The sequence below is a fragment of the Columba livia genome, chromosome 4 (genome assembly GCF_036013475.1).
Source record: "Columba livia isolate bColLiv1 breed racing homer chromosome 4, bColLiv1.pat.W.v2, whole genome shotgun sequence".
Taxonomy (NCBI): Eukaryota; Metazoa; Chordata; class Aves; order Columbiformes; family Columbidae; genus Columba; species Columba livia.
Window position 1 is genome coordinate 1,604,316 of NC_088605.1, and position 27,104 is coordinate 1,631,419.

At 48.3% G+C, this 27,104-nt stretch overlaps 1 protein-coding gene across 8 annotated transcripts in view; it reads right to left on the bottom strand.

The window, feature by feature from the left end:
• EXOC6B (exocyst complex component 6B) overlaps window positions 1-27,104 on the bottom strand; it is a 315,683-nt gene that overhangs the window by 137,147 nt on the left and 151,432 nt on the right. For all 8 annotated transcript variants that reach the window (XR_010472016.1, XM_065060168.1, XM_065060170.1 and 5 more), the window contains one exon: window positions 26,143-26,211. Coding sequence is in view for 7 of the 8 variants with exons in the window: in XM_065060168.1 (XP_064916240.1) it covers window positions 26,143-26,211 (69 nt within the window). In the remaining variant the exon portion in view is untranslated. The remainder of the gene's footprint in view (window positions 1-26,142; window positions 26,212-27,104) is intronic.

A 27,104-nucleotide genomic window follows, 5' to 3' on the forward strand; every position in this document is an offset into this window, starting at 1 on the left:
TCTATCCCTATTTTAGTGGTGGCTTTGCGAGAAGATGAAGCATCTGGACCAACTTCACAATATCCTCTGAAAAATTAAACTATTTTGGATTGCACTTTCAGGGGGAAAAAATGTTTTCCACAGACATGAGAAGCAAAAGCGATGCGAGCTGGGCCGGAGATACCGCACGGAGGATTCCCCATAAACCTGCCTCTCCACATTGGAGGGAAGCCCTTCAGCCCCACAGGGTGCTTGAGCGGTTGCGGATGCCAGGTCCTCCTTGTTCCAACCCAACTAATGGCTTTAACTGTAGAAGAAGAGAAGGAACAGCAAAGACCTTTCAAACCGTGCCCAAAAAACTGTAGACCGTATTCACATTTTAACAGTTTCCCTGAAATTTATGGCCTAGAGACCTGCCAATTTGACCAAAAAGCATCTCCCTCCCAACACACTGTTCCCTGTATTTTCTTTCTTGAGCCTTTTTTGACTGCCCCAAGAATTAGGGGCTCTCTCCTGAGATGTTACTCCAACAAAAAGCTTCTCCACGCCAAAAAAGTCTCTCTCGACACTATCCGCATTCTTCTTGCACACAACTTCATCCTTTTCTCTTAGGTGCATCCCTCCATCACCTCCCTAGATCTTTTTATCACTCACATATTACATTCTCCTATGAACACAAACTCTTTCTTCCCCTTGGTGGCAGTTTTAGCTTAGATCAGCCAGTTCCCCATATCTGACCTGTTGGAGACTATACAACGTACGGGTTTTCAGATGATGTTACTCCTCTGCATTCTATTTTTTCAATATTGGCAAAAACCCAAGCAAATAGAAATAAGCTACACCAGAACCAGAGCTGACCTGCAAGTGAGCACGTCCACTTGGAGCAGAGCCCCATGTGCACGTGTCCTGTTCTTGCTCTCCGTGTCCCCCCAGAGCGAACCGGTCCAACTTCTTAATTTCCTCCTAAAAGCAGCTCTTTCACTCTGTAAAGATTCATCACACCTGCAGCATTTTCCTTTTTCAACAAAACCCACGGTGCACATGAGTCACCATCCCTGGAGGTGTTTAAGACGTGTAGATGTGGTTCTTGGGGACATGGTGGGCTTGGTAGTGTTGGGTCAATGGTTGGACTCGATGATCTTCAAGGTCTTTTCCAACCTAAACAATTCTGTGATTCTATGCAGACCTCAAGCAGGCCTGAGAAAAAGGAACAAGTGGGAAAGACCAAAGGAGCAACCCAAACTCTGATGGACTTCCAAATCCACCACCGACCTTCTGCAGGAGCAAGACGCTGCTATTACGTATCACGACAGAGGAAGCATCCTCACTCCTTGTCCTACCATTGGTTGTCACCCAGAAGAGCCTGGCTCCATCCTCCTGACACTCCCCCTTTCCATATTGATCCCCATGAATGAGTCCCCCCTCAGTGTCCTCTTGTCCAGCTCCAGAGCCCCAGCTCCCTCAGCCTTTCCTCACACGGGAGATGCTTCACTCCCTTCAGCATCTTGGTGGCTGCGCTGGACTCTCTCCAGCAGTTCCCTGTCCTGCTGGAACTGAGGGGCCACAGCTGGACACAATATTCCAGGTGTGGTCTCCCCAGGGCAGAGCAGAGGGGCAGGAGAACCTCTCTGACCTACTGACCACCCCCTTCTAACCCACCCCAGGTACCATTGGCTTCCTGGCCACAAGGGCCCAGTGCTGGCTCATGGTCACCCTGCTGTCCCCAGGACCCCCAGGTCCCTTTCCCCTATACTGCTCTCTAATAGGTCATTCCCAACTAATACTGGAACCCGGGGTTTTTCCTACACAGATGCGAACAAGAAGAATCCAAGCTACACTTCCAAATTACACATTCATTGTAACCACTGGTCCAGGAAAAACCCTCAATAATGCCTCATATTTTTAAAATTACCCAGCAGAACTTTCCTTCTCAAATTAGCTTCGGAGTTCACAGAGTTGGCAACGAGAGGCAGATAATTAAGACTGTAGATGAGCACCACATAAGGGAAAACAGAATATAATCATAAGAATGCAAAAACAACAGCTGAAAAAACCCCAAAATTTTCATGATTTGGTCGCAGCAGAGAGCTGAGAGCAAACCTGGCTGTGAGTTACACAGGGAAAAGCGTGCTGTGAGCTTTATTCTGCTGTGGTCCTCAGCAAATGATTAAAATACTCACTACAATGGGACTTTCTGGATCCAGAATGTGTAGGTGACAATACTTTGGATCATTAAATTTCTGCTTACCGGGAAGCACAAATGCGCCCTGTGTGCTTCATGTAATAATTTACTCACTGTGTCCAGCTGGGTAACACATGCCATAATTACCCATCGGTCTATCGGTGGAGTCACCTCAAATGCTTTGCACTTGCAATATCATTAGTTAATTCCTTAAAAATGAGTGGATCTTCCAAGCTCTTGCATTAAAATATCATTACAAGGACAGTAAGTAAGGTGAAGTGCTACGATAATATATGCTGAGTAGATTCCTTCCTTGATAAAGCCAAGTTGTGCTTACGTTATAGAGTATATATGTGGACACCAGTTAATCAGGTGCACAGAACAAGCAGAAACAGCCCAAATTCACTTGTAACAGCTCAGTTTTAAATGCGCCGCAGAATGTTTTTGTGGCACCCGATCCCAGGCCAAGCCACTCGCATCCCTGCGGCTCAGGTTTAAGCGAAGAGTTATTGATTTGGCTTCATCCCTCGCTAGTTAGAATCTTAAACCCACTGCCCATCTGGATGTATTAATGCATTAGCGCCAGCTAGCGCATGACCTGGGCTTCTCTTAAGTTTATCTCTGGATTTCACTCGCTCTTCATCCATCTCGGACTTTGGGCCACAGAAATTCTCAGGCATGTGTTTTGGGAATTCTCCCACCTTTAAGAGAGACTTACAGAGCATCTCGCAAGAGCGCAGCTGCACTCTCACACAGCCCATCTCCATCTCCATCTCCATCTCCACCTCCACCTCCATCTCCATCTCCAGGGCTTGCACAACTGCATCTCACAAGAGCGCAGCTGCACTCTCACACAGCCCATCTCCATCTCCACCTCCACCTCCACCTCCATCTCCACCTCCATCTCCATCTCCACCTCCACCTCCATCTCCAGGGCTTGCACAACTGCATCTCACAAGAGCGCAGCTGCACTCTCACACAGCCCATCTCCATCTCCAGGGCTTGCACAACTGTCTCCCAAGAAGCCGCTTGGTATTCATCTACGTAAAAACACATTCAATGACTGCATGCTAGAATCACAGCATCATTTTGGTTGGAAAAACCCTTCAAGATCATCAAGTCCAACCACAACCCAGTCCTGGCACTGCCCCGTGTCCTGAGAACCTCATGTCCGTCTGTCCAACCCTCCAGGGATGGTGACTCCAGCACTGCCCTGGGCAGCCTGTTCCAATGCCCCACAGCCCTTTGGGGAAGAAATTGTTCCCCACATCCAACCTCAACCTCCCCTGGCGCAACTTGAGGCCGTTTCCTCTGCTCCTGGCGCTTGTTCCTGGGGAGCAGAGCCCGACCCCCCTGGCTCCAAGCTCCTTTCAGGCACTTCAGAGATCAGAAGGTCTCCCCTCAGCTCCTGTTCTCCAGCTGAACCCCCCAGGTCCCTCAGCTGCTCCTCATAAGATGTCAAACCAGGTGACCGACCAGCTTGATATATACCTGGTTGGCACCCACCCATACTTGGTTGAACAGTAGGGTTCAGAAGGTTGTGGGCTAATGGGTCATGCTCTTCATGGAGGTCTGTTAGCAACTGGAGAATGACAGTGATGATTTTGGGACCTCCCTCACTTAACATCTTCAGGAGTCACCTCGAGGAGGCAATGGACCTGGTCTCATCCATTTTGCAGATGACCCCAAACTGAGGGAAAAGTCAATACACTCAAGGGTAGGGCCACCATCTGGAGGGGTCTTGGCAGGCTGGAGGAATGTGCCAACATGAACATGATTAAATTAAATACGGACAAATGCCATATCTTGCATATGAAATGGAAGAACCCCTGAACCCCTTGCAACAAGAGAACTGAAGAGCACTGCTTTGGGAACACCTCTGTGGGTAAGGACTGCAAGTTTTGGTAGACATGAAGCTGAACATGAACCACCAGTGCATGCAAAAGGAGCCAAAAGCACCTGGGGATGTAATCCTAACGCCTATGAGGAGGTCATTCAGAAGATGGAGCCAGGTCACCTTCATGGTGCTGCACGGCAGGAGGAGAGACAACGGCTACCATCAAAACACAGACATTTTGAGTGGTTGTAATGGAAAGCTTTTTCACAACAAGAAGAGTCAGGCAGCAGAAAGAGCTCTCCAAAGGTGTTTTACAGTCAAGCTTTCACGGCCAGACTGGATAAAGCCCTGAGAAACCTGGTCTGATCTCACAGTTGAGTTGCTCTGAGCAGGAGGTCAGACTAGAGACCTCTTGAGGTCCCTTCCCACCTGGGCGACCCCATCCTGCGAGAAACATGCTTCGCAAACGGGCTACATAGAGACTCTGAAGCCTCCAGGTATTTTACACATGGTTTACTTCCCTCCCTGGCCCCCAAATGTGCTGCTCACCAGCCACTTCCCATGTGTCGTGTTCTGCGAGGGGGAAAGGCCAGAACTGGGGCCAGAAGACCCATTTTCATGGGGGTTACGTTCACAGTTCAGCCAATTTCAGTCTCATTTCTACAAGAAACAGTATATTCCTCTTCTCCCCCGTCACCGAGCGGCAGTGCTGGGATGTGTCACCCCTCACCTGGTTGAAATGGCCCCTACAGATAGTGTTTCATTTTAATTTGCCTACAAGCGCCAAATGACGTTTGGCATCGTGTCAATGCCGAAGAGCCGCCCGGTCAAACCTGGATCCACTCTACTCCCCTCTCCCAACCCCAGATCTCCGCGGGTACCCCCAAAACCAGCCCCTCTGCCCCCATGGCTGGGCAGCTCAGAGCAGCACTTTGCATGGGACCTGCCTCATCCACAAGTTTTAAAATCCTGCAAATAACCACTTTTTACCCCAAAAGAAGTGGTTTGTTTTAAGGACAGATGATCATCCAGCTCTTAAAGAAACCAAAAAGAGCTTGTACACTAATTAGAAATAAGTTGCAAGAAAATGAGTTTACAAAATAAGCTTCACATGCCCTGAAGATCTCCCAGATAAGAGAATACCAGTAGCCGCTAATGAAACACAAAGAAGTGCAGCTCTTTAGCAGATGCTTAACTTTAAAAATGTAAGTATTCCCAAATAATGTAACAGAGGCACGCGGGCGCAGGTGCTCGGCACGGAGCGTGCAAGCGCTTTGCTGAATCGGGATCAAAAAGGAGGCGCTTTGCTCAGCCCCGTGGAACCGCTTGTTGACTGTAAACACCACCTCGATACCGACAACAACAAGATAAAGCTGAGCAGAAAACTGCGTGGGGGGAAGCGAGCACAAGGGCGCGTTTGAGGAGAGCCGCCCCCCGAGGCTGCGGGGCCCAGCGGCCGCTCGTCTCCACGAGCACATGCGGGTGGAGAATGGGCACAGCCCCTTCTCCTGGCCCGGGATGTCTCCACCATCCTCGCTGGATTGATCTTCTGTGCTGCTTTGCTGGCTGGTGTCTCATCATGCTGAGCATGCAGATAAAAGGGCCACAGAAGGGTTCGGGTTGAAGGGACCTTCCCAGCTCCCCCAGTTCCTCCCTGCCATGAGCAGGGACATCTTCACCAGCTCAGGTTGCTCAGAGCCCCGTCCAGCCTGGCCTGGGATGTCTCCAAGGATGGTTCATCCACGACCTCTCTGGCCAACCTGGGCCAGGCTCTCACCACCCTCAGGGACAACAATTTCTTCCTCATGTCCAGCCTTGGGTACACACATGGCGCCATCTCCTTCACAGAATCCCAGAATGTCAGGGGTTGAAGGGACCTGGAAAGCTCATCCAGTGCAATCCCCCCATGGAGCAGGAACACCCAGATGAGGTTACACAGGAAGGTGTCCAGGTGGGTTGGAATGTCTGCAGAGAAGGAGACTCCACAACCTCCCTGGGCAGCCTGGGCCAGGCTCTGCCACCCTCACCCCCAACAAGTTTCTTCTCAAATTCAAGTGGTACCTCCTGTGTTCCAGTTTGCACCCATTACCCCTTGTCCTGTCACTGGTCGTCACCCAGAAGAGCCTGGCTCCATCCTCCTGACACTCCCCCTTTATATATTTATAACCATTAATAAGGTCACCCCTCAGTCTCCTCTTCTCCAAGCTCAGCCCAGCCCAGGCGGGATTTGATCTCTGTTTCACCTAACCCGGACTCCAACTGGTACCCTAGATCAAAGATCATCACCCAGTTCTTCTTTAAATTGCTAAATTCCAAGTTTCAAAGTGAATTCCATGTTTCAGGGCTCGCGTTCAACAATAGCGAACTGCCTGACTTAGTGGACTCGTACTCAAGCACTTAAGAGACCCGGCAAAGCGGCAGAAGGCTGAGGAGCACAACCAAAGGTCATGCCAGAGGAAAAGAGTCCTCCAGAGATGGCATAGTACCAAGGTCATGAGCAGCCCATTGAAAGACACTCTGAGAACAAGCAAGAGCTGCAAGAGCAGAAAGGCAACCCAGAAGCGTCCACAGGTGCTCCAGCACACTCTGCCCTCCCTCCGATCATTTGTTTAGTAAGTTAATTTACACCAAAAAAAAACTTACAAAGCAAAAGCAAGAAGAAAGCAAAGCTTCAAGTCCGGGCCTAACAGGGAAAGCGACCTCCGTCCTGCTCCACCTGGTCCAATGTGGTTGGCAGATGCTGGTGGTGCTACCTGGGCCACCTCCATCAACAGAGATGGAGAAGATGGGAGAGAAATCCCCTCCTGGTCCCTCCAGACACAGCATCAGGGGCCCAGGTGAGCTCCCAGCCAGCCCTGGCCAGGCAAACAAGGAACACATCATCACCAACGCACCAGAGAATGGGATTAAAGGCAGGATGAAGATGCACGTGGCTTTGCTTCAGCGCTGATTCAAAATGGCACAAGAGCCACCGGGTGTCCTAGGGAAAACGTGGAGACCTGCAGCGGATTTTAACACAGATTCCCACCCTTTCCCACCTCCTTGGCCATGAAATAGTTAACTCGAGAGGAAAATAGGTAAGATCTCCCCCTTTTTCCACCATCCTCCGAGGTGGACGTCCAACAGCTCCTCTCTCAAAGGAGCCGGGCTCCTTCCTCCCAGAAAATAAGGCCATTACCCCCGTCCCGCTGCCGGAGCCGGCGGTGCAGCATTGTTCCCCAGCCCTGTCTATAGGAAGCAATATCTATTTTCCATTTAGACGAAGGTAAAGCCTTTAATTTCACCCTCCCGGCTGCAGCTGGAGTTCCCTTTTAACTGCTTGGCCACTGGAGTGAAGACAGTTTTATATGGAAGAAAATGCTGAAAAGGCCACTTTAATATGCTCGCATGTGAAAAGGGGAGAGCTTTTCATACTGCACGGTAATGAGGGTCAGCGGGATATTACACTTCACCATATGGCTAATTTGCACAGCAGGTCAAACGCTCTATTTGCTTTTTTGATTGTAAAGACGGCCCTATAGATTAAGCTGCGCTAAAACAAAACATACCAAAAAGAAGAAAAACATTAAAAGAATAAAGAAGCGTGAGGAGGAGATGCCCTCTCATGTTCAAGCCTGGTAGCACATCCATAGTGTGCAGGGGGGGGGTGTTAAAAAGTAATCAAGATAAGCGGGGTAGGGATGATGTTTTGGGGAACCCCGCTGCTTCAGCATCCCCCCTGCGCCCATAACGGGTACCTGCGCTAATGAGGCTAACGAGGGGCTCCGCTGATTAGCGCCACGGCTCTCCTAAGCCTCGAGTGTTTTTGCTGGCGTGTCGCGGTGGCCCTGGCGTGACCCGATGAGGCGCTTCCCGTCCCCGCGCAGCTCCCAGCAAATCTGGAGGGTACAGATTAGGGAACCGCAGGGCCGGGGCGTTTGAAGAGGGTAAACACGCTGATTAACGAGCCTGGCTTTTGTAATCGCCTCCCGCCCTCCCTGAGTGTTAATTTATTAAATACCTTAACAAAGGGCCTTTATTAGCGGCCTCAGCTCGGCTGGCTCCTTTCAGAGCATTACTAAGTACATCTAATAAAGCTTTAATTGACTACTGCTTTTCATAACCTCTGACCCGGGATGACAAACGGCGGGGCCAAGCCAGCAAAAACAGGAGTTTTCAGCCCAAAAGGGGCTGGAGGTGCGCGGGGATGGACGGATGAGAAGGGATGAGCATCACCTCGGTCCGTCTGGACCGGACGCCGAGTTCTTCCCACGTCAGCCCCTTTCAGAGACGCTTCTGTTTTCCCAATAGGAGGAAATCACAGTTTGGTGAGAAATGTGGGAGTTTTGTCATTTGTGTGATACAGAATTGAGAAATAGAAGAGAAGCAGATCCTGGTGCCTCCCAACCCATGTTCCTCACCAGCTGGTGCTGTAGAGAGAATTAAACCCAATCATTTTCCCCCCTCGCCTCCACGGGATCAACAGGAAAGCAATGGGAGGGTGGTGGGGACCAGAAGTAGAAAGGTAAATTAATTCCTTGCTTTGGCCATGATGAGGTGTTCCCCTCTTCTTGTGGTGAGAAGCCATCAATGAAGTGGCAATGTGACAGAAAGTCAAAGAATTAATAGACCTAAAGGAATAAAAGAAAGCCACTAAAATGACTAAAATCTCTGCCGCTTGCTCCACTCTCGAGGGCCTCACCAGGAACTCAAACGTTTCACCTCCGACGCCGGAATCCAGCGTCCTGCAGAGCTACCGAAGCTTTCGATGCACATAAGTAGCTATTTCTAATCCTTCTAACTGGAAAAAAGTGTGACAATGCGAATAAAATGCCCTTCAATTGCACAGGTTGGGAAATAAATGCGTTTTCAAATGCTACAAGTTCTTCTGCCTCATTCGTGTTTACCTAGAATGGTTTAACTGGGAAAAATCAGAAATTCATCATATTCTTACAGAGACCTCAATTCTTGCCTCCTGCTATTAGGAGAACACTGTTCACTTATCAGCAAGGACTATGTTTCTGCAATAACTCTCTTTTTGGAGCTTCCTTTGTGATATATGTTCATATGGGAAGGTTATTTGACTCAGTAACTTATTCTTCTTAAATTCTGAGGGGCTTTTAATGACTGTGTAACACGTATCATATGTTCTTTTCAGAACAGGAAAACAATAGTATATGCATGGATATACTTATTCTCACCTATTCTAAGTGAAGGTTTGGGTTTCTTCTTCAGCTTTAACATAGAGTAAAACTACCTTTAAATGGGGTGGGTAGGCAGGTAATCACCTTGGAGTCAGCATGGTGACCGCATCATCACAAGCCTTGTGCTCATGGAAGATATGGAAAGCCATTTTTTCCCTTTAGAATGTGACTCGTATGCACTCAAGCTTCTGTTTCATGCTTCTGTTTTATGAGAACAGGGCAAACACATCACCCTGGTTCACCAGTATCTTTTCTTATCAACTTCCAGCACATGGACACCCCAAGCTACAAACCCAGTTGTCTTGTTGTTTGTTTGTTCTTCTACAAATTTGCCCAAGGGCTTCCCATGCCCATGTCAATGCCCAGCGTCTGCACGACCTTATGGTAAAGTTGCAGAGAAAATAGAGGTTAGGGGTCAAAACAGACTGTGAGTCTTTAAAAGCCAGGGAAAAAAGCGCTTATAATTTCATATTATCATAGAATCATTTTGGTTGGAAGAGAGCCTCAGGATCATGGAGTCCAACCATAACCCAACTCTAGTACCAACTCATGTCCCTAAGAACCTCGTCTTTTAAACTGGGAGAACCGACTCGTTGTGCTCAGAGGAGCTAAAAGCCACCAAAAACTGACAACCAAGCCCCAAATCCTGCGGTGACCCCACGCTATGGGGCTCAGGTGCTCTGTCTTCAAAGCACTCAATGGGCAGGATGGAGCACACAGAAAACGTCTCCTCCTAAAACGACGGGGCAAAGGGGACATCAACAACCCGGCTCTCTCTACGCGACGGATCTCCCTCCCCTGCCAATAAAGCTGATTTCTGCAGGCAGTGCAGCCTTTGCAGGGGTCTGTCCGGCTGCAAAATGCAGTTTTGGAAGGAATTAAACCCACCCCAAACCTCGTTGCATCCCAAACACAAGCACAGGGGCAGGACCAGCTGAAGAACTGGTGCTTCATGCTCAAACCCTGCGGTGAGTCCAGTGAAGAAGAGAGAGAAAGAACAAATATCTCTGTACAAAGCAAACGGACTCTTTCCTCCGAGTAAACTTTAGAGCGAAGTCAGAAGCAGCACGTCTGGTTTCGAGCACGCTCGTGCTGAGGACTTGCCTTCCACAACTCATTTCGCATTTCCCACCGCGTCGCAGGTTGCAGGGAGCTTTGCAAAGGGGACAAGGGACGGCATCGCCTCTTCAAGTCGATTCCCCTGTCGAGAATTGAACCGCTGCACGAGCTAAGGATGTCCTGCCATGAGAAAGGGCGTTTCACACGTACTTCACTGCTCGTGTTGAAAGCAGAAGAGGCAGCGGGGAGGGGAGAGGACAGGGAGACGAAGACCTGCCGCTCTTCCCAGGCCTGACTGAAGTTTCAAATTAAACTTGAGATTCCAAATGCAGCAACAGATCCTGCGACCCTTCCGTTTCTCAAAATGAAGGCGTTTTTTGGGCAAGAACTACGACAGAAGCTCTCCGAAGGAACGCAAAACTGCTTGGTGCAGCAAAACGCTGCTGCATCTGAGATGCAAGAGAAGCATTGACAGGACAAGGGGTGATGGTTTGAAACGAAAGGAGGGAGATTGAGGCTGGACATGAGGAAGAAACTGTCACCCTGAGGGTGGTGAGAGCCTGGCCCAGGTTGGGCAGAGAGGTGGTAAATGAACCATCCCTGGAGACATCCCAGGCCAGGCTGGACGGGGCTCTGAGCAACCTGAGCTGGTGAAGATGTCCCTGCTCATGGCAGGGGGGGCACTGGGGGAGCTGGGGAGGTCCCTTCAACCCAAACTGTTCTGTGATTCTACAATCTGCAAGCAGGTATAGAGCTGCACAAGCTAAACAAGGAGATTTTAGTGAAAACTAGGGATTTTCAGTGGGAAGCGACTTTTCCTAATGCGACAGACAAGCAGCCACAATAAATCTTCCAAGCAATCCAAGATGCGGCTTCCACTTCAATCACATTTTAATAGGTTGAAATATTAACCAGAAATGTGTTTTCTTTTCCATTTAACAGCAGTAGAAAAATTTGGTGTATTTGCTACTGCTCAGTCATCGGTTTAGAGCTGCTGGGTTCATTTAACAAGAGCGAGGGAGCGCAAGGTCTTCAGTCTCTGCTCCCCAAGCATCATTTGTTCTGTCATCCTGCTTGGCCAGGAGCGGGTACCACAGCTTTTCCTTAAACTAGACAGAGGGAAGTCTGCTGCTGCAGCCCAACACGCCATTTACCATCACATCAGCCTGGTTACAGGGATCTGCTTCGCTTGTACAAACACTGAACACACGGCCAACCTTTCTAAAACAGCATTTTTCTATTTACCAAATCAATTCTTGATATTAAAAAGAGAGACGTTCATCCAGAAGGAACATAAAGAAAGACTCGAGTACTTCAAAATATTTCCCTCGGGGGCCTTTTCTGATCTTAACAAAATTTCCTTTGTAATAGCGAGGAAGAAGAAGCGCTCCAAATGTGGAGTCGCTGTGCCTGACAAATGAAGTGACGCGCGGGGCGCACGGAGCTGGGAAAGGCGACAGGGACATTAAACTTCTCTGAGATGACAGCTCGGGCTTTCACAGCTCCTCGCAGTTAATGCTGCTCCAAAGCAGGAGAAAGCAACATGCACAAACTCAGATTTGTTGGGAAGGTCTAATCTCCTCCCGTGACTATTAGTCCGAAGTTTATCTCTGAGCGGTAGCAGCGCAGCAGAAGATCCAACGCGTGTTCATACCCTGACGCCCAGTGACAGCGATAAGCAGTCAAACACAAACCGTTTCTCCCTGGTTTTAATAGCTTGGATTTTGTTTTCAGATGACAAAATACATCAAGTAACAGTGTACGTTTCTAAACGTTACGCCAATGACCAGGACCAGACACAAATCCGGCCCTTCAGTCTTCCCGGCGTCTAATGGAATATTTCCTGTAACTGCTCCAAGGACGGACACACACAAGACCTTCTCCTACCACGACAAGGCTTTTCTAGGTCAACTTAGGGAGATTTAGATTGGATATTAGGAAAAAATAATGATAGAAAGGGCTGTCGGGCATTGGAACAGGGTGCAGGGGTGGAGTCGCCATCCATGGAGGGGTTGGACAGATTCCTGAGCAAAGAGATACCGATTTCAGAATAAAGATCCTAAAAAAGATTAAATGTTACCTCGGCACTTTGCAGCCTCCACATCGCCCATAAAACCAGAGTCAGGTAGCATATCCGTCCATATTGCTTCCCGGCCTTAGAAATCTGGAAATATACTTGAATTCTAAGACGCGTGGAGGTTTCGGGTTAACAGCCGCCTTGCAGAGCCATCCCATCGCTCAGCTCCAAAGCGGAGGAGCGCGGGCTCAGCCTTTCGGGTCAGGGGACACACGCGCTTATCTGGGCTTCAACCACCCCTGTCTCTGTAACGTGAACAACAGTCGCCTGACCCTCCACGCAGAATATGGGGGTGAATTTTTTCCTAGCGGAAAACCATAAAAGAATATATATAATAACTCAAAGCTACACAGGGCTAAGATACATTAATACAAAGGAGCATCTCTGAGATATCAGAGTCCTACAAAGGAACCTTTACTCTGGATACAACCTGTACATAGAAGCATCATTTCAAGAGTGTCTAACAGCCCCGGGTGAGCTCATATTTTAATAGTTAGAGTGGGAATCTCACAGAATCCCAGAGTGTCAGGGGTTGAAGGGACCTGGAAAGCTCATCCAGTGCAATCCCCCCATGGAGCAGGAACACCCAGATGAGGTTACACAGGAAGGTGTCCAGGCGGGTTGGAATGTCTGCACAGAAGGAGACTCCACAACCTCCCTGGGCAGCCTGGGCCAGGCTCTGCCACCCTCACCCCCAACAAGTTGCTTCTCCTATTTAAGTGGAACTTCCTGTGTTCCAGTTTGAACCCATTGCCCCTTGTCCTGTCCCTGGTTGTCACCAGAAGAGCCTGGCTCCATCCTCCTGACACTCCCCCTTTCCATACTGATCCCCAGGAATGAGTCCCCCCTCAGTGTCCTCTTGTCCAGCTCCAGAGCCCCAGCTCCCTCAGCCTTTCCTCACACGGGAGATGCTCCACTCCCTCCAGCATCTTGGTGGCTGCGCTGGACTCTCTCCAGCAGTTCCCTGTCCTGCTGGAACTGAGGGGCCACAACTGGACACAATATTCCAGGTGTGGTCTCCCCAGGGCAGAGCAGAGGGGCAGGAGAACCTCTCTGACCTACTGACCACCCCCTTCTAACCCACCCCAGGTACCATTGGCTTCCTGGCCACAAGGGCCCAGTGCTGGCTCATGGTCACCCTGCTGTCCCCAGGACCCCCAGGTCCCTTTCCCCTACACTCTCACCCGTTTTGCACTTTCTGTGCAATCCCTCCTCCCACGGAGCCAAACCTTTGGGTCCAGAGCACCCGGCTCCGAGCTGGAGGACGGCAAACGCTCCGAAGCAATCACTGCACGCTCAAACAATGGGATATTTGTCAAAGTGCAGCTTGATCACCAGCAATCATCTGTTTTTCATAACTACATTTTGACCTAAACTGAATTGACTGAACAAGTAGCCTGTGTTTCTCATTCTGGAGAACACAGCAGTGCAGCTCCCGCTCCATCCCGCCCCCCCTTGTCCTTTTTAAGTTGACTTTTGAAAAGTTACAAAGCGATGATGTAGACAGATATTTCCTCATTATGAACAGCAGCGGCTAAACATTTTCAGGTTGCATTTTTCAGTGATCTCCTCCCGTCCCAGGTGACCCGTGGGGTTAAGCACACGGGGACGTGCTTTTCTCCGCTCGCTTTCCATCCACCCTCGCTGCAAAGAAAAGCACAACCCAGCGCTGCTGAGCAGAGGTGGTTTCTAAATGCCCGCTCTTTTCATAATATATTTAAAATTCATTAAAACTTTATAATGAATGAGCTGCCAGGGAGAAAAATATATATATATATTCAAGACAAGCCCATAGAGTCATCCATGTGAGGTCACCGTGCATAAAATCTCGGAGGTTTGTAGAAGAACTTGCTCTCCAGTCTCGAGGAAGGAAGGAAGCGGTGGAAATGGGTCACGAGCTTTGCAAGGAAGGATGCGACCCCAACAGCTAATCAGCCCTTGTCAGGGCTCCCATCAATTAAGGACAACAAAGAAATAAATCTCAGTTTAAGAAGAGTGCAGAATGAGGCCTTGAGGAAGATGAAGGACGGGTCCCGGGAAAGGCAAAGCAGCCGAGGAAAGAGGGAGGTGGAAGGATAAGAGGCAAAAATGTGCTTAAAATGATGCATTCTGCAACAGACGCCACCGATTTCTTCACTGCTTGCTTAATATTGAGTGTTTTAAGCTTAATATTGAGTGTTATAAGCTGTCACTGACAGACAGGGGTTTGTATTAATTGCAGACATACAGTTTGGGGGGAAAGTCGCTAAGTGGGGATACTTCCATGAGGAGAAGGTGCAGAACTGCTGGATGATTTGAGTTCAAAGCTCTCCGCGAATCCACAACACACAGCAAAGCTCTGGTCCCGCACACCACGACGGAGCAGAAAACGCTTTGGGTTGGAGAACTAAATCTGCATATTTGTGTTTTTTTCTCGTTCGGCCAATGCAGAACGTGGACAAACAGTCAGGGAGCACGGAGAAATAAAACCAAGATACACTACTAACCAGACCATCTGCTCCAAGCACCACCGAGCAGCAGCACATCCAGTATCAGCTGCACCCTCCGTTCTGGGAACAAGTCATGTCCTACAGCCTTTCCCCACGTTTGGCAATGAGATTTTGCCCCATTTTAATGCAATGATCCACACAAACTGAGTTCAAACAGGCACGCGGGATATTGTACAATTTACTCCCAGCCAGAAGTGGCCCAGCACAACTTCTGGTTTGACCAGCCCTTAACTCTGCCCACCTAAACCAACACATATCTAATATTAGGGTTTATAAAACTTGGTTAAGTCAAGAAGCAAGGCAGTGAAATAGTGGAGTTACACAGAGATGTAATTAAGCACAAGCACCAGCACTTGGCTCATTTGAGCAGAACAAGAGTTCTCCTTCCTCCTGCCCATTGCCCACGGAGCTCTGCTGGGTAAAACCTGCCTTGGATTCCTTTACAGGGAACTGCTGGAGAGAGTCCAGCGCAGCCACCAAGATGCTGAAGGGAGTGGAGCATCTCCCGTGTGAGGAAAGGCTGAGGGAGCTGGGGCTCTGGAGCTGGACAAGAGGACACTGAGGGGGGACTCATTCATGTTTACAGATATATAAAGGGGGAGTGTCAGGAGGATGGAGCCAGGCTCTTCTGGTGACAACCAGTGACAGGACAAGGGGTAATGGGTGCAAACTGGAACACAGGAGGTTCCACTTGAATAGGAGAAGAAACTTCTTCCTGGTGAGGGTGGCAGAGCCTGGCCCAGGCTGCCCAGGGGGTTGTGGAGTCTCCTTCTGTGCAGACATTCCAACCCGCCTGGACACCTTCCTGTGTAACCTCATCTGGGTGTTCCTGCTCCATGGGGGGATTGCACTGGATGAGCTTTCCAGGGCCCTTCCAACCCCTGACACTCTGGGATTCTGTGAACAGGCTGCACAGAGAAGCCGTGGAGTTTCCATCCCAACCGGACAAGGTCCTGAACAACCCCATCAGCTGCTCCTGCTTCTGTGGGCATCTCCAGAGCTTCCCTCCAACCTCTGTCTGTGAATAGTAGCTTCCCTATAGAGCAATAATGTATAGATGTGTGTGCACCCATAAGAGTCAACATGCACCCGCTTAGTTATAGAGTCTAAACATAAAAAGCACAAGGCTTCCTATCCAGCAACAGCTGTAGAAAACATGCACCTAAGTTACTACTACAATAAAGAGTTTGCTCTTCAATTCTGTCCATTAATATTTGCAACAACTACTAAAAGGAACAGGCACAACATTTTGAACTATGTTATTCCTTACAATTGTTCATCCTGATGGATTTCACGGCATTTCATCACCTACATCACCACAGCTGGGGCAAGACAAGCTGGGGTAGTAAAGCCGGGAGAGAAGATTTAAACCAAGAGCCAAATCCCTGCTCTCCTAACAGCTCAGTGATTAAGCCTCTGCAAAGCAAAGAAACTAGAAGTTAAGTCACCCAGACCTCCAGGTAACCAGCTTCAAATGATAGAAGAATTTCTGAGAAGCCAAACGTCTCATTTTGAGAGATACCGGAGAGCAGAGCCAAGGAAAACCTCTCCAAGGCAACGCTCGCCTTCCAAACACATTGTACATATCCCTACTTTTTGTATATGGCAATCACCAACCACCAACTGGAGCTTTTCCATCACCTGTCACAAAATACACCCCGAGCTGCCTGTTGGGCTCGGAGCTGAAGCCACGTCTATGACCGTTTCTTTGGGTGTAGGGCTGGCGGTTCTGCGTGCGCCTCGTCTCCCATCGCGAGCGGCTCCCGCAACGCGACGGGACTTGCTCATTGTATAGAAACTGCCCTGTTCCCACATCTTCCCGAACAAAGGGCTGAACTAAGGGGGGGCATCTGCGTCATTAGCCCGGCCTGAGCGCCGCTCGCTCTCTTCCTGCGCCAATATTTGTAAACAGATTGAGGATTAATGTCCAGGCAGCTCGAGACCCTTCACAAAAAAAAAGGGGTTTATTGCAAACAGGATGGCAATCATTTCCCAGATACTCGGCATATAGGCCTTTAAGATGAGAAACAATATACATAAGCAGGAAAACAGCAGCGGCAGCTGTGCACCAAGCCGTTTTCGGAGATGCATAAAACATGGTGGTGAGTTCTTATTTTACAGCCCCCTCCTCCCCCACAAACACGCTGCCTTCTTTGAGAAAAACAGCAATAATGTGAGGTTTCTGGTCAGCACATGATTATTCCCTCTGGGTTAATTTATGCATAAAATCACTAACACAAATAGATCATGCAGAGGGATCTTCTCAATGTCTCTTTTTCCAGCAGTCTTAGAGAACCTACACCTCGCACATACTCCACTGAGATCCAGTTTGAAGCCTGGGATCATTAAAATAATTAACAGCACAATTATCTTTACAATTACAGGGCCAGTATATCCGCAGCTTTGCTTCCATGCACATCTTATCACTTTTGCCTTTTCAGTGGTTTCAGGCAAGACTCTTCACTTCTCAGAGGCGCTTCTGGGACTCCAGTTTTGGGGATAATCAAAAGAAACTGGATCTGATTCAGCAGCGTCAGATCTGGGTCTGGTGTTACGCTGCAATATCCATCACACGTCACCTTGAGCCGGCACCCGGAGTGCGTTTGTTTGGCTTTTAGGAGCAAAAATGAGTCTTAAATATTGAATATTTAGCCCAGTGGAATGGTGTCACCTGGAAATGCACAGCACGAGGAGAGGCAACCCAAAAATGCAAAAGGATAACTTCAAATTGATTTTAGAGGAAAAAGGGTGTATAGTGAAGGTAGTAAAGGGTAAAACAGAGAGGCTGGGCAGTCTCCACCCATGGAGATCTTCAAAACCCAACTGGACGTGGCTCTGAGATCCCTGATATGACTTCAAATTTAGCCCCAAGTGAAGGGTTGGACCAAGGTCCAGCCTCAGTTACTCTGAGTCTACAGCCAGAGGATGAGAAAAGAGTGGGAATGCTTGTGAGAGATCTCCCTTTCTGTTAAACCCGGTTTTACTTCAGAAAATTCAATGGCCTTCAGGGAAATTCTTTACAAATCAGAGCACTTCCGTCTCTATCACTTGTTGTTTTTTAGATACCACCACTTCTGGACACCACCACAAAGTTTTCCGGGGTAGTTGAGGCATTTTCCAAACATTCCCGGGACCCTTCTGAGCCCCAATGCCCGGAAACTGAGCAAATCTTTGAAAGAGCCTTCCCGTACTTCAACAACACAAAGGGTGGTGTTGGTGTCCTTCAGCTGACCTGTATTCGGCACCACTCAAAGTGAACATCTCATGACAAAATCAGTCCCAGTCTTAAAGCTCCCGAGAACCAAAGTTAAAATGTCATTAAAGTTTGCTTCCAAGAAGTGGAAAAAGGTAAAAGTTGCGATAAAGGCTGAAAAGATCTAAGGGGGATGTCACGAGCTGAGTCCTCCAGGGACACATGTCCAGGAATATGGAGGGGAAGGGCACTGGGGACAACCAGCATGAACTAAACAAGAAGTTATGCCAAGGATCCAATTGCTTTCTACGTTAGCATGACCAGATTTACGGATATGGGGCTTTAGCAAAGCTTTTGACGTGCTCTTCCACAATATTCCTGTACCTAAATTTAGACACCACAGCCTGGATGAATGATTGGTTGGATGGGGAAATAATTAATGAGGTGGTCAAGTTCAGAGGGTCGTGATTAACGAGTCGTGCCCTACATAGGAGCTGGTAACAAGTGGGGAACCACAATGGGGTCTTGACCTGTCCTGCTTAACATAGAATCATAGACTCATAGAATCATAGAACTATAGAATTATAGACTCATAGAACCATAGAATTATAGACTCATAGAATCATAGAACCATAGAATCATAAAATCATAGAATCATAAAATCATAGATCACAGAATCATAGATCATAGAATCTTAGAATCATAGATCATAGAATCATTTCAGTTGGAAGAGACCCTCAGGATCATCAAGTCCAACCATAACCTAACCCAACTCTAGCACTAAACCATGTCCCTAAGAACCTTGTCTAAACGTCTTTTAAACACCTCTTTATCAATGACTTGGAAGAGGAAACAGAGCAGAGTCTCGTGCACTTTGCAGATGACAGCAAACTGAGGGGGAAAGTCATAGAATCACAGAATTGTTATGGTTGGAAAAGACCTTTAAGGTCATTGAGCCCAAGCATTAACCCAACACTGCTGATCAACACACTCGAGAGCAGGGCCACCACTCAGAGGGTCTCAACACACTGTAGGAACGGGGTGACAGGAACTCAACAAAAACAAGGAGAAACGCCAAGTCCTGCACCTGGGAAGGAAGAACCTCGTACAACACCACAGAGCGAGGAGCGGCTGCCTGGGGAGCAGCTCTGTGGACGAGGCCCAAGAGCCTTGGCAGACAGCAGCGGAACACGGGCCAGCCGCCTGCCCTGGCAGCCGAGGCAGCCAAGAGCCTCCCGGGCTGTGCTGGCAGGAGCCGAGCCAGGAGGTGGAGGGGAGCAATTCTACCCCTCCACGCAGCTCTCGTTAGGGATGTATCTATATACCGCATCCAGTTTGGGGCCTCTCAAACACAGGAAAGGCACGGATAAAGCAGAGGGTGGAGGTCACCAAGATGGTTGGGGCTGCAGCGCTTGCAGAGGGTTAATGAAGTTTGGTCGGTCTGGAGGAGTCGCTGTTTTGGGGGATCTAATGACCACCTTCACAGAATCCCAGAGTGTCAGGGGTTGGAAGGGACCTGGAAAGCTCATCCAGTGCAATCCGCCCATGGAGCAGGAACACCCAGATGAGGTTACACAGGAAGGTGTCCAGGCGGGTTGGAATGTCTGCACAGAAGGAGACTCCACAACCTCCCTGGGCAGCCTGGGCCAGGCTCTGCCACCCTCACCCCCAACAAGTTTCTTCTCACATTTAAGTAGAACCTCCTGTGTTCCAGTTTGAACCCATTGCCCCTTGTCCTGTCACTGGTTGTCACTGAGAAGAGTCTGGCTCCATCCTCCTGACACTCCCCCTTTCCATCTTGATCCCCAGGAATGAGTCACCCCTCAGTGTCCTCTTGTCCAGCTCCAGAGCCCCAGTTCCCTCAGCCTTTCCTCACACGGGAGGTGCTCCACTCCCTTCAGCATCTTTGTTACCTTCAGTACCTACAAGGAGGTCGTGGAGCAGAATGTCGCCCTGCGAGGTTTTGCTGTCTTGGTCATAGAATCATAGAATCGTTTTGATTGGAAAAGACCCTCAGGATCATCAAGTCCAACCATAACCCAAATCTGGCACTAACCCATGTCCCTGAGAACCTCATCTAAATGGCTTTTAAACCCCTCCAGGGATGGTGACTCCAGCACTGCCCTGGGCAGCCTGTTCCAATGCCCCACAGCCCTTTGGGGAAGAAATTGTTCCCACATCCAACCTCAACCTCCCCTGGCGCAACTTGAGGCCGTTTCCTCTGCTCCTGGCGCTTGTTCCTGGGGAGCAGAGCCCGACCCCCCCTGGCTCCAAGCTCCTTTCAGGCAGTTCAGAGATCAGAAGGTCTCCCCTCAGCTCCTGTTCTCCAGCTGAACCCCCCAGGTCCCTCAGCCCTGTACTCCAGGTCCCTGGAGGTTTTCAAGACCAGAGCAGATCGAGCCCTGAGTAACCTCAGAGCTGCCCCTACTTTGGGCAGGAGGTTGGAGCAGAGACCTCCTGAGGTCCCATCCACCCTGAATGATATACTGAACAGATGCAATACCTCATTTCCCCAAAAATAAGACCTACCCCCAAAATAAGCCCTATCATGAGTTTTCAGGATGCTCCAAGTATAAACCCTACTCCAAAAATAAGCGCTAGTTACAGTTCATTTAAAAAGTCATTTTAAATAGTGTCCAGACAGCTATATATGTAAAAAAGTAATATGTTTTGGAGCAAAACTTAATATAAGACCCTGTCTTATTTTCAAGGAAACGGTACATTTTCCACGGGCAGGACTGACAGAGTCGGTCTCTTCTTGTGGCCACTGAGAGTGGAGTGGGACTGGGTGAACTGGAATGAAATCAGCACTAAATGTCCAATATCAGTGTATTTTCAGTGAGTAAGTGATGGAGCAGAGCCTTGCAAAGCCCTGGGAAAGCAGGGCTGCTGTTCCCAGCCTCGGCTGACAAGAAGTCTGCATCCGGGCTATTGTGGTAAACCTCCCTTTTCTCTTTTTTTTCCTCCCCCCTAACATGTCTGTTTTCCAAGCTGAATATTTTAAGAATCAAGGCTGCCTGTGATCATATCTAGCCAGCTTAGAATGAACACTGATTTCTTTGCTGCTTCTTTGATCGAAGCCAAGTGGTTTTCTCCTGGGTAATAAGGTCATGGGGTTAAAAGAGCAATATGACAATTACAAAAGTTAAATCTATTGCCACGACAGACAGACACACTACCCAGGGTCCATTAGCACGTAGTACAGAATGGTTATCACAGGTCACTGACACCAGTTCCCTCTAATGGCTTTTCCTGTGTCCTTATCAATCCGGTGCACAAAGTGTCTCACCCTCAGCCTTTCCCTATGATCTCAGGGCTGTGTTTATAGCTATCTAACCCCACCAGGCACCAGCGGGTCAGCCAAGTCAGCAGACGCTGAGATATGCCAGGGACACGGCGATGGGACAATCTGCAGAGTGGCGGAGATGAACAAGGAGTTACCAGAGGCTTCGAGAAGGAACATTTTCCACTGCTCCAGCACCACCCCCCCTAAAGAAAAGAAGAGTTTTCAAGTTCCCAAGGACACCGAGGGAATACTTTATGACCCCAATCTCAAAAACGAGGAGTAAACCACAGACTTTCCATGGTACGGTTCATGTTTCAGTATCAAATAAAAGAAACAACGAGCGTTACAAAGAGAAAAAAGAGCCCTTCTCATATGAAAGAGAGGGTTGGGTAGCTCTTATTATTTGAATTGTGGTTCCTATAAGAGGCTTTCTCATCCCTTGAAAGAACAACTTCAATTGTTTTGCCCCGTTTACCAAAGAACAAACGTTTTGGTGGGGACTCTGGAGCCCCCCCCGGAGAGGTGGGGACGGGGCAGGGACGTCGTGGCCACCACGGGCAACCAGCTGCCCATTTATTAGCCCACAAAGGCAGAAATGGGAGGATCAATGCAGGCAGCACAATGCCAGCACACTTCTAACAGGAATATAGTATCGTAATTATTTAATGAGAAGGTGAACGATCCGCCACCGGATTGCGGCATCTCCCACTTCGGATGGAACCTGCTCGGCCTGGACATGTGAAGTCAGTGTTTTCCATCCGTGGTCCAACAGTTCATCTCGAGTCCCTGAGCCGAAGGGCCCCCGATCATCAACACGGAGCCATTTAGCCATAAGCAAAACTAAACCCCAGTTTCTCCTCCCAAGGCTGAGCTTTGTGCAGCTGAGAGATGTAAAACGGTGTATTCGTCACTAAAACAGGCAAGGACGGGTGGATAAAGTCTATGCAGAACGCCTGTATTTTAATATAGGAATTTAAAGGCATTTCTATTTATTCTTTTTAGCAAAGTGGTTTATTTAATACTTGTTTCACATTTTTTTACCTTTCCTAATGGACTCCGTGCATCAAAGCTGCTTTTGGGTTAGAGAGGCTCTGAGTAAGAAGCAATACAGCAGATAAAAACGTCAGTGGCGAGATACAACGAATTTATAGTAAATACCTGTCAACTGCTATTTATCTAAATGATCCAGCTCTGGGATTCTCCAGAAATACTCCCCAGCCAGGAGCCAGCTCCAGTTTTAAGTCTGTATTTACATCAGAATCTGCTCTTTTTTGTTTTCCTGTTTTGGACACTTGTTCTTTACCCTAAAACGACCCCTTTGTAGCTCGCATCAAAGAGCTGGGAGTGTCGATATCAGTGTCTCCACCAACATGTTAACAACCTCAAAGTAATTGGTTACCAATTAGCATAAAGCTAAAAAAAAAAAACCCCACCTAGCTAAGGCAAAGCCTAAATGAGCACTAACAGGCACCAGCGCTGGTTGAAGCAGGAGCTTAAGCAACTTAAATCACCGACAACTTATTGTGAGCGCCCTGTGTGCAAAACACTCTTGACCTTTTTTGGCTTTTAAAAAGCTTTTGTTTAATTCCTTTCTGCCCTTCATTCACTCTTTGCTTTCTCCCTGGCCACAGCTTACGGGAAACATGAAACAAGAAGCGCTTTTCATTTTATGTTGTGTAAAGCAAAGCAATTCCATGTCTTGGCCTTGAAATACAAGGCACCCAACAGCTGTTGAGATGCTCCGGCAGATAAACCATCTGGCCCACACCTCACCTTTCCTAATTTGTTTTGGATATCCATCAAAGCGACGGCAGCGTTACATAGACTTTGGTCCAAGGCAACATAAAAGATACAAACGTCAATGGCAAAATCGCTTCGCGGCGATATTCTTGTTTCTTCTTTACATAATAATATTACCATTTTCAACAAACTTCTGTGCTAGGAAAAGATCCGCCTGATGCCAACAGCCTAACCGTGCTGCAGATGAATGTCCTTAAATAGCACATCGCTGCTGAACTGAAACTAAGCTGGGTTTAGTGTTTGCGATCAGCTAAAATGAGACACGGACTTTGGCCACCTGACCAAGGAGAGCGGGACAGGCCCCAGGACTCGTGTGTCCTGGTTCTGCTGCCGATTCTCCCTCTTAATCTTTTTATATGATGCTCCAGGCACCCAAAGAACCCCCATATCATGGTTCCAGCCTGTCCTTGTTGTTATTTTCTAGGAAAAGGACAGCATACGTTTGTCTAATATGACCAGGAATCCCACCGAGGCACTGAGGTTGTTCAGAGGTTATCGATTTGTACCAACGTGAAACCAAACCTGCCGAGTGAAAAGCCCTTTTTCCACTCAATTCTGAGTATATTTTGCCACATGCAGAAACCACAAGCAGGGTACGGACTTGTTGTAGGCACCGTTTGGGGACATAAACTCACAACGTGAAACCAAAGCGTTATCTGAGCAAAGACGGGTCGCCGTGCGCACGACCCGGCGCGTAACGCGCGAACCCGCTCCCGTGATGTTTTGTTCGGTATCTGCAGATACTCAAAGCCTCCCCTACGCCCATTTCTCCCTCGAGACGCCCTCGTTTCTCACAAGAAAAGGCATCGCCCGATGAATAGTCCCATAAAGCATCCCCACCACGGCCCTGTCCTCCCCGGAGCCGCCACCGCGCCAAGGTCCAAGGCTCAATTAACCCCCGCTTGACCTTCCTTCACTTTCTTTCTCCCTCCTCTGCCCTTCCTGAGAAAGTTCAGCGTTTCCTGGAAAAGTCGCGCTGCCTGTTTGATATTGTACTTCGCCTTGGTTGCTGAAGGAAGGATTTACAGGTGCCTGGCCCCCTCCGTAAGACCATGACCGCGGCCTGACCTCCCGTTACAATATGTGAACTCCTGCCCTGCTGATAAGGCTGGCAGATATGAGTAGGATTTTTCAAATAATCCTTTGGGAATTTATAAGCAGCGCAGCCATAAAACCGAGGTGACTGGAAGGTCGATTTCACTAAAAATAATAAATATCTCAATGTTTATTCAACGTGGGCCTTTTTAACTGCAGGCCAAGCGTTTAGATAACGCTATTGTAAATGACAAATATTAGGATTTTTTGGTAACTATTACATTATGATCCTTCCGTCTGACACTGATGTGGCCGTTTCCCTCCGTGCGTGTTGGATCTCTGACATTGTTCAAGCCACGTTGGGCCTGGAAAGCCGGGGCAGGATTCAATCACAGGTCAGAAAGAGGGCAGTTTTCTTTTCAGGAGCTTTTGCTGTGGTTTGTTACCTTTTCCTCTCGCTTTTGTACGACCAACGCACCTTCTTTAGAGCTCCGCTGTATGTTTTTTCACATTATTAGGGCTTTTGGTTGAAACGGAGAAGGAGCAGGGGGAAAAGCATTGAATATCTCAGCTCAGGATGGGGACAGAAGACACTAAGCCGCTGGCACAAAACCAGGTTTAACGTCACCATCGCCAGGCCCACCACGCTATTCCCACCCAGATCCATGGCCAGGAAACTTCCAGAAGCAGCATTTCCCTCCCGCAGAGGACAAACTGCTGTATTTCAGGTTAAAAAGCAAAGCAACAAGACGACAACAAAGCCTCAATGTAGAAACGAGACCATTCTAGACGTGCAAAACTCTTATATCCACCGGCAAAAGCTCTTCATCCTTTTCCTAACAGCTTTACGGATAAATACGCAAATAAATAAACACCTTTGCGTTAAATGCGTGTAATCTACACAAATAGGGCTCCTAATTCTGTTTGCATTGTACATATTCTTGCCTGAAGTTTCCCAAATAAAGCGACACTTTGAAATGCAGCAAGCAGCTCGGCCCAGTCGCAATCTCCAGTTCGCACACCCCCTGAACTGGGCTCCCAGCGCCGGCTTGCAGGGGGAGGTTTTAGTCCAAGATCAACAGAGTAACGCGTTTTGGGTAGGTTAACTTCTTCATTCCAATAAAACATCAAGGCAAGGTAGCCAAATTACATAATTATTAACAGCTGAGGGCACAGAAAGAGTTTTACATAAGTGTCTTTTATGACAATTCTTGCGCAAATCCATTCGTACGTATCGCTGGAGAAAACTGGCTTTAGAAGCGCCTCAAAACCAAATCTATCTCAAGGCTGTGGAAAGGGAGGAAAGCTGGGAAGGAATTTCTCCTTCCATGTGTTGCCGGGGCTTCCAATTGCTCAACCGTGGGGAGAAGCGGCCTCTGTAAGGGCCCTAAAGGACGGACCGAACAACACGGGTGCGCAGACAGCAGGCTCATAGGCTGCTGAAGGCAGCGTAGAAACTACAAGTTGAAGGGTAAGCTACAAAGGGCATCTTACCTGCTCTCGTTATAAATAAATAAGTTAAAAACATCAATTATTTCTGTATTCATAGCGGGCAGAGAAAAGGCAGCTCGGTCAGCAGAGGCGGGAGCGCTCTTGACAAGCTCTCAAGAACACGACGCAGTTTGGAGTAACACGTAACACGCCGGCACAGAGCAGATTCAGTTTGGCCGGAAAGCACAACTATGGGGAAATCGCAGTCAAACGGGGGATTTGGAGGGAAGGCAGCAAACCTGCTCCTGTCAAACCGTGTCTGAAGAGCGGTGAAGCTCTCCCAAGCACAGCAAACAACACGTTCAAAACCAACTTCCCCCCATAACTCCTCCATTTGCACTGATTAGTGAAGCTACTCTGCTCAAAGAAGAATTCTTGGAGGCAAACTACACGACCAAAAAACACATATATTACAAACCCAGGGTCTGCAGCGGTTGGAGAAGATATTCCTTTGTATTTTTGTGGCCTGTATGAAGGAAATGTGTGGTTTTTACCCAAATCCATCCATCACGAGGCAGCAGAGTTACTTACCAGGACAGAGTATATGTGCAGGCATCGGTACACGGGTGAGAAATCCACCAGGTCCTGGGCCCCCGGCACCTAAAATACACCAGGAGATGAGTGTGAAATGTGCAGAACACGTACAGGTAAGTGCAACTCTAATATATCACATATAGGTAAGTACAGCTCTAATATGTAACATATAGAAGTGCAAGTCTGACAGAGAGCAACACCAAGACTTGAGGTATGTAAAATCAGGGTGATTACTGGTATCCACCTATGTCTGACTACATTTAAATGTTTTTAAGTTTCTGAAAGTAGGAAAAAATCATTTAACATTGCTCTCTCGCTGCATTTAGGCTCCCCTAGGAAATCACATTGCATAATGTGACCCTCCATTAGCCAGCTCAGCAGAGATTTCATTTTGAATATAGGCCTTAATACAAGTCCAGGCACCCTGGCACAAGCCATTCCGGTCCTTATGCAACAGGGGAAGAACAAAAAGAACCAACTTATTCTCTAGATTTCCAGTTCAATTTCTTTAAAAGCGCAAATTCTACTCCATTTCTTATTCTTTTCCTAAAGCACACGCACGCCACCCAGGCTCCACCACCTTTCAACAACATCGTGAGGCTCAGAGAGGGACAAGGAAGCTCATTTTGGAAGGGTGGGACACAGGGAGGGTGAAAGGAAAGATCAGAGGAGAAATTTGCATACAAGAAGCTTGTGTCCTTTGGATATGTTCGAGCCAACACAGCATTAAGCATGTTGGCCAAGGCATAAAGCTAAAGCAACTCTCCTTCTCCCCCAAAATCCAGAGAGGAGGGGAGTGTTGTGTTGACATGTGGTGGAAAAAAGGGGAGAAAGATGAAAGGGACCAATGGACAGGCCTGGGATACATGTTTATTTTATATATTTTTAATTATGCTTAAGAGGCATTTCTGCTAAAGAGGAGGCAGGATGAAGAAGAGAGAAGTTTCTAGTTGGATGAG